The 6704-nt window shown below is 49.9% G+C and overlaps 1 protein-coding gene across 2 annotated transcripts; it reads right to left on the bottom strand.

The window, feature by feature from the left end:
• Positions 1-2113: 2113 nt before the first annotated feature.
• Positions 2114-3606, bottom strand: LOC125320235 (inositol 1,4,5-trisphosphate receptor-interacting protein-like 1). 2 transcript variants are annotated; one of them, XM_048292351.1, is made up of 2 exons: positions 3164-3606; positions 2114-2941 (listed from the first exon to the last, which is right to left on the bottom strand). In XM_048292351.1, exons 1-2 carry the CDS (start codon positions 3512-3514, stop codon positions 2354-2356), a joined length of 939 nt encoding a protein of 312 aa, XP_048148308.1. In that variant the 5' UTR covers positions 3515-3606; the 3' UTR covers positions 2114-2353. The 2 variants fall into 2 exon arrangements, with proteins under 2 accessions (XP_048148308.1, XP_048148309.1); XM_048292352.1 differs by having other exon boundaries at positions 2114-2938.
• Between the last annotated feature and the right edge of the window lie 3098 nt (positions 3607-6704).

Genomic DNA, 6704 nt, shown 5'->3' with positions numbered 1-6704 from the left:
TTCTTTCCCAACGCACAGGCAAGGTTCCAGTAGAATTACAAAGGCAACACCAGAGCACTGCAAACATTTGGGAGGAGGAAACCATGGTGGAAAAAAAGCTCAGCCCTCCCTGAACATGCCTGACTGGAACTTTGGACTGTTGAGTTAAGCCGCCTAGGTAAGATAAAGGGAACACTACTGTTCAATCATTTCAGGTCTAGGGAGAAGGAAATAAGGCTGAGGGAAAAGAATGCATCTGAAGAAAGCCAGAGGCAGCAGAAAATCATCCTGGCTGGCTTTGGGGTGGGGGCAGCCACAGCACACAGAGGCCAGGTTTGCACAGACGAAGGAGGTAGGAGGAGAGTTTTGGGGATGTGGTGTAACCTCTGGTGAGAGGCAGAGAACAGCTGTCCTCCCTTACACCAACCGGCCCAGCTGTGGAACCCCCAAGCGCAGGAAGGCCACATCCACAGGACATTCCCGTGAGGGGCAGCTGAGGGGGTGTGAGAATCCATCAAACACCCCCCGAAGCGCTGCCCAGAGGCCTCGCACCACAGGACTGCAGGGGATGCAAAGTGATGCCGCAGATCCAGAGCCTGGTGCAAGAGACTCTGTCAAACTGCCCCTCCCCTTTCCTGGGGAGGTACCTGGGCATTCCCAGCTGGCCTGAAATCTATTAATCCATTGCATTCTGTGTTTGTTAGGGGACTCTGACCACCAGCTGGAGAGGATCCTCCGGACGCTGGTGGGATCTACAGAGTGCTGATATCTTCTACGTAATCTGTCAGTCACTACCTTTCTGTCTTGCCACCTCTTTTCTATTTCTTTCTCTTCCTTTCTTTCATATATTTAGTATTAAATAAAATCCATACTATTGAATTTGGCAAATGGTCTCATTTGCACCTTAATTTGGGCAGACACATTTCTAATACTTTTTATCCCCATCCTCGGCCAAGGGCGTCCAGAGCCCCAGGGCTGCAGGAAAAGCTCCTGCAGCCATGGCCATGGAAGAGCTTCTGGAATAGTTTATAGCCCATTGCTCTCTGGTTTTGTAAGTCAGAATTGTTACGTCTCACCATGGAGCTGTAGAGGAACAAATTTTCATGGATTATTCCTCTTCAAATTAATTTTGTTCTAAAGAATAATGAAAAGAAAGAGGAGGTACACTGCTGGTGCCAAGTTCTGTCTGCAACTACTGTAATATTAGTTAGTAAATTGGGGGAAGCAACAAGAGCAGTGCAGCAAGCACTTCATTAAATAAAAGGTAGAACGCCACCTAAAAGATCCCACATTGATATAGTTACACAGCTTGGGTTTGCCCAGGAAGTTTATGGTGTTTTCTTTCCTGGGAACGCCAGCACCTCTCTACTGAAGGTCAGAACGAGTCTGGGAGCAGGGGAGCTGCTGGCAGATTTAAATTGAGATGTGATGACAATTCTTCACTTAGCCTCTGTCACCTTTGTGATAGAGACAAGAGGCTTTTCCTTCCTTTTAATTATAGGCCTGTAGTGGGCCCAATTTTGTCCTTTTATAGGAACCCCCCAAGAGATGAGATGGAGCTGGGTGAGAATCAATGAAATTTTTAATTGCCACCGTAATTGACAGTATTGACAATTTACTAATATTTGTGACTTGTCTGTATTCTCATCACAAGTGACTTGTTGGGAGACCAAGTATTAGGCAAAGTATTTAATTTTATTTTGATTATGGAAAAAAGAGGTATAGGAAAAGCTCCTATGGCTATATATTTTTCTCAACAAAAACAAATACATATTTGAAATCATGGCAACCTTCCCAGCTCTGCCTTGGGAGGTTTCAGAATTACTATTGTGGAGATACAGCTAGAAAGCAGAAGTGAGAGCACTGCTAAACTCATGTCAGAAGTAGCCGCGCTAACGCTGCTAGGCCGCAAACCGTGGCAGGCAGTAAGGCTTATACTGAAATAGTCAGCATAAAAGGCATGCTTGGTATGTACCTGTGATAGTTAGTGCTAGCTTCTAGTTTTGCAATGTTATTAAGAAACATAGATATGGTTGTTATAGTGATTGCTGCTTATATAACTGCTAAAAAGGTATAAATACTCAGTTCTGTATCAATAAAATCGGCTTATTGCATCCAAGCAATCTGCCCCGTCTCTTTCATCGCCGACCGTCTTGCGACATACTTTGATCTAGCTAAACTTTTCAGATTTACGAAAAAAGAAGCTAAAGAATCTCAACAGAAGACAAAAAAATGTTCCATGAGGAATGGTTGACTTCACCTTCCTCAACTCATTTTTCTTCACAGTCCTCAGCAGCAATGGCATGTTGGCTGTGGGTGTGAGAGGCGGCAGCTCCCTGGCACACACGGTGCTGCTGGCAGAGCTGGCTGCTGTCTACTCAAGGCTCAGGTAGGCACCTGAGCTGCCTTGCTGCACTGCCAGAGCCATCTCAAGGCTGATCTGCAGGCCAGAGGTGCTGGTCAGCTGGAAGCTGCAGGACTTGCCGCAGGGCAGCGCCGTGAGCTGGCAGTGCAGCGAGTGGGGCAAAAGCAGCCAGGCTGATGGCACCAACGTTTGGACCCAGCAGGAGACTTTCTCCACATCCAAGTAGGAGCCTGTGCAGAGGGTGTCCAGCAGGTACCAGCACTGATGCCTCTGCAGCTGGCCACCAGAGGCGTGGAGAAAGCACCTCTGCCCCAGCAGCTGCTCGCCAGAGCACAGGCACTCCAGAGCCACACGGACGTGCCCGGCTGGCGGCTGCTTTGTGCTGTCCGCATTGAAGGAGTGGCCGGGGGGTGGCCGCAGGATGACCAGCGGGCGGTAGACGGTGCTGTTCTCCTGGACGCTCCAGGCTTCAGAGCTGGTGTCCATCCCGGTGGCTGGGTGCAACTCTGGCATGAAGTTCCTCCTGGAGAGCACTCGGCAGACACCGAGGAGGTCCTCCAGCAGCTCCTTCAGCACCTCCAAGCTGGGCGGGTCCTGCTGTAGAATCACAGAATCACACAACAGTTGGGCTTAGGAGTGACCTTCGAAGGCCATCCAGTCTGACCCCGCAGCCATGAGCAGGGACATTCTCAGCTAGACCAGGTTGCTGACAGCCCGCTCCAGCCTTATCCTGGATGTGCCCATTGGTGGTGGGGTGGGCACAGCCAAAGTGCTGCCACCACTGTCTGCACCCTTGACCTTCTTGTCCTGCTCACTGACCTTCTCCTGGCTGCCGACCTTCTCCAGGCTGTTGGATCTCTCCTGCTCACTGCAGCTGGCAGAGCCACGCTTTCTTCTTCTCACCAGCCAGCAGCCCACAGCAAGCAGAACCAGAACCAGGGCTGCTGCAATGATCCAAAACAGCCACTGCTGCTGCAGTGTTGAAGGGAGCAGGGTTTCCATGGTGCCACTGCTCCCCTCAATCTCCTGCAGGAGCTGAGTCATCTCTTGATGCAGGTATTCCTCGCGCTCCCGCATCTGCCTGACTGCATCTTCATCGACCTGAACCTGCACCTTCAGCCCAGTGTGGGTGGCTAACAGGGCCAGGATGAAGGCAAGCGTGGGAGACATGGCCTGCTGGGAGAAAGGGGGCTCAGCAGGTGTGGCTGGGAGGGAGCAGGGGGCTGGGGGCACCTGGAATGTCCCCAGAGCCTCTCTGGTCCCCTGCCACGCTGAGAGCCCCAAGCCCCTCTTGCCCCAAGCTCCTCTTGCCCCAGCTCTGGGGACAGAGCCCTGCCCTGAGGGTCCCAGCTCTCACTCTGGGTTTAAACCCCCCTGGGCATCTCTGCCAGCCCCCATCCAGCCCAGCTTTGCCACCCCCCATCCAGCCCAGCGTTCCCTCTGCATCTGCCCTCACTGGCTTCCCAAATCCAACTGCCCGCTGATGGCCCTGAACACAGGTGCCAGTGTGACCTGTCCTCTGTGATGTCACAGCCAGCAGGACCATGTCACTTGCCTGCCAAGCTGGCCATGCCCCTGCTGACAGCTCCCATTGTGACCCATCCCCTGGCATGTCACAGCCCCCAGAGCCACACCTCCCAGCCCACAAGCCCCGGCCTTGGTCCCCACTGCCAGGCTCAGCGGCTCCTGGGCATCCTCACCCTGAGTGCAAACCCAGCCACAGGAGCCCCCCAGGGCGCTCTGCATCAAGGCTGCAGACACCCTAAAGGCATCATGGAAAGGCACACGGGGACTGTAGGTGGATGTTCCAGTGCTGACCACCCCTGGCTGCCCTCCACGGGAACCTGAACCTCACCTGCTGCACCTTGGGGACGTTTCCTCTCCTGTCCTTTGTCTCTTGGGAGAAGAGATCGATCCTCACCTGGCTGCAGCCTCTTGTCAGGGAGTTGCAGCATTTGGCTGGAGCAGCCAGTAGCAAAGGCCAGGGCAAATCCACGCCTTCTGAGTGTTACAGATTTCTGTGCAGTGCCCCGCTGCTCTCTGGTGCAATGTCATTGCCATGCTCCTGGGGACAATGGGGATGTTCTGCTCTGGGCATTTCTTGGTTTTTTATCTACACAAACTCTGCACACTTAGATTTGAGATTGCTGAGCTTCTTTCTTGGCACCATATGTGATTCTGTGCCTGACACTCCAGTGGTTCCAATCTTTAGGCAGTCACCACCCGACCTGAGGTAAAGCATAGGAATGGTACATTCCTGGGAAAAACACTCACTCTTGCCCCCTAAAGTCCCTCAAATCTGGGTTTATTTACAGTGAAAAGTTTCTTAAAACTCAGAACTATCTTGTTTAAGAAAACAAGAAATAAAAAGAAAATTAAGCCCAATGAAGGAACCATCATGTAAAATTAAATTTCAAGTACCTCCAACTCTTGAGATGTCAGTTTCTGTGAAATTCTACTTCTACCGCCATGAACAAATAATAATAGCCACAGGCCAACTCTTGCCACATTTCGCAGTGTGGCACATCCACCACACTGTCCTGTGGGATATTCTGAGTCTCCTTCACCAATTCCTAAGCGATCTGAGAATTAAGCACTACAGTTTTGAATCCCATTTCTCAGCAAGTTTGGTATTCTGCCTGCCAGCCGACTGAGTCAGACAGTGTGTGGGTTCGATTCAGCTGAATAGCAGTCCCTGCTGCCATAGTGGATAGATGCCTTTGTAGGTCTTGACTGGCATGATCTTGATAATCCAGCCTCATTTCACACCACACATCTGCACTGCATTAAACACCTCTGTGACAGAGCTGGGTGAGGGGACAGCTGGAGGAAGCAAGCTGTTCTTTTCCACCTGGGGATGGTGGGAGGAGAATGCCTGAGGAGAACGCAGGGAAGTCTACGGCTTCAGGACTGGAGTTCCCTGAAAACTGCTCAGCAGATCCAGCTCTTCAGCTGCACAGCCACCATTGTCACTGCTCTGCAGGGAGTGGTGGCTCCCAGGCAGCCTGTGGGATCGGTTCCAAGGCAGGGCAGGGACGAGCAAAGAGCCTTCTCCTCACTGCTGACCTTCATTGTAGCTGCTCCACTGTTCCACTGCAGTTCTCCCAAGCTCTGTCCCTACAATTTCTATTTGCCCTGTTTATGTCCATCCCAAAGCTGACTCAAGAATTACTGTAACTTAGAGACTTTTTAGAGGCACTCTATTGATACTCCTGCTGTATATCACACACACACACACACACACACATCTCACCTATCTCATCTATCGATCTGTTTCTCACGAGAGAAACTCCTTACTTGACTAAATTCATCAAATCGTATCCACACAGGTAGAAATATTAGAAGTCACCAGGGAACATATTGTGAAATATAACTTGGCAGAATGACTCAAAAGGCTTGAGGGTACATTTCTGATGACTGACCACAGAGTTACTTCAGGAAAATAGTTCTTGAAGATGATCTCTTTGCAAGCATCCACACAGTTCTGGGAAGACGCACATATGGGTAACACATGGGAGCAGAGCTTGCTCCAAATCCTGCTCTGAGTTCAGACACCTTCAGCACACAAACATGGAAGAAAATAATTTCAAGTTCCATTAGTAGCATAGGTAAAAATCAATGATCTATGGATATAGAGGACAAAAGCAGCAGAGAAGTTATGCTTTTGATATTGTAATATACAATGAAAAGTAAAAATTTCACAGCCTGTTTAAAGAGCATTTAACAATAAGGCTAGAATGGGGTGGTTTGGGAGTTGAGTTTTGGGAAAACCACCAGATGCTTAAATAAAAATTCCATCCCTTTTCTGTTTGAGTAAATGCAAGCTCCTTCCTAGTTTTTTTCACCCAGACACTTAAAAGCTACAATTAAGCTCAGGCTTTTTTAAAAAAGGTAATGAGAATGGATCCGTTTTATTATACAACTTAAGGATTTTTTTTCCCTTGAATTAGGGCACTTCAGAGAAGTTATTCAAGAGCAAAGATCCCAGCTTATTCTCACTGGTAACAAAGCAAACAATCCTCAAGACACACTTTGTGAGCACAGCCCCCTCTTCCCCTGGGATTTTTGGGTGTCCTGATGAGCTGAACACCACCCGCTGACAGCTGACATTATTTGCCTGTTCTTGGGGCTTCTCTCAGGTGTGAGCCCTCTGTGCTGAAGACTTATTCTCCTTCCTCTGCTGTGTTACAGTGATCAGGAGATTTCAGTCACAGCTCTGTTCCTGCTGGCATGGCCAGGGCAGTCCTGCCCAGCACCTTTTGGCAGGTGTATTTTGGACCTGGCTTGGTTAAGTGGCAAAGGCACTTGCCCAGGGGAATAACCGCCATGCTTCTAAAGTAAACAGCCATTGAATTTACCC

The sequence above is a fragment of the Corvus hawaiiensis genome, chromosome Z, assembly GCF_020740725.1.
Source record: "Corvus hawaiiensis isolate bCorHaw1 chromosome Z, bCorHaw1.pri.cur, whole genome shotgun sequence".
NCBI classification, from domain to species: Eukaryota; Metazoa; Chordata; class Aves; order Passeriformes; family Corvidae; genus Corvus; species Corvus hawaiiensis.
Note: the sequence above shows the minus strand (reverse complement) of the source record. Positions and strands in the feature narration are given on the sequence as shown.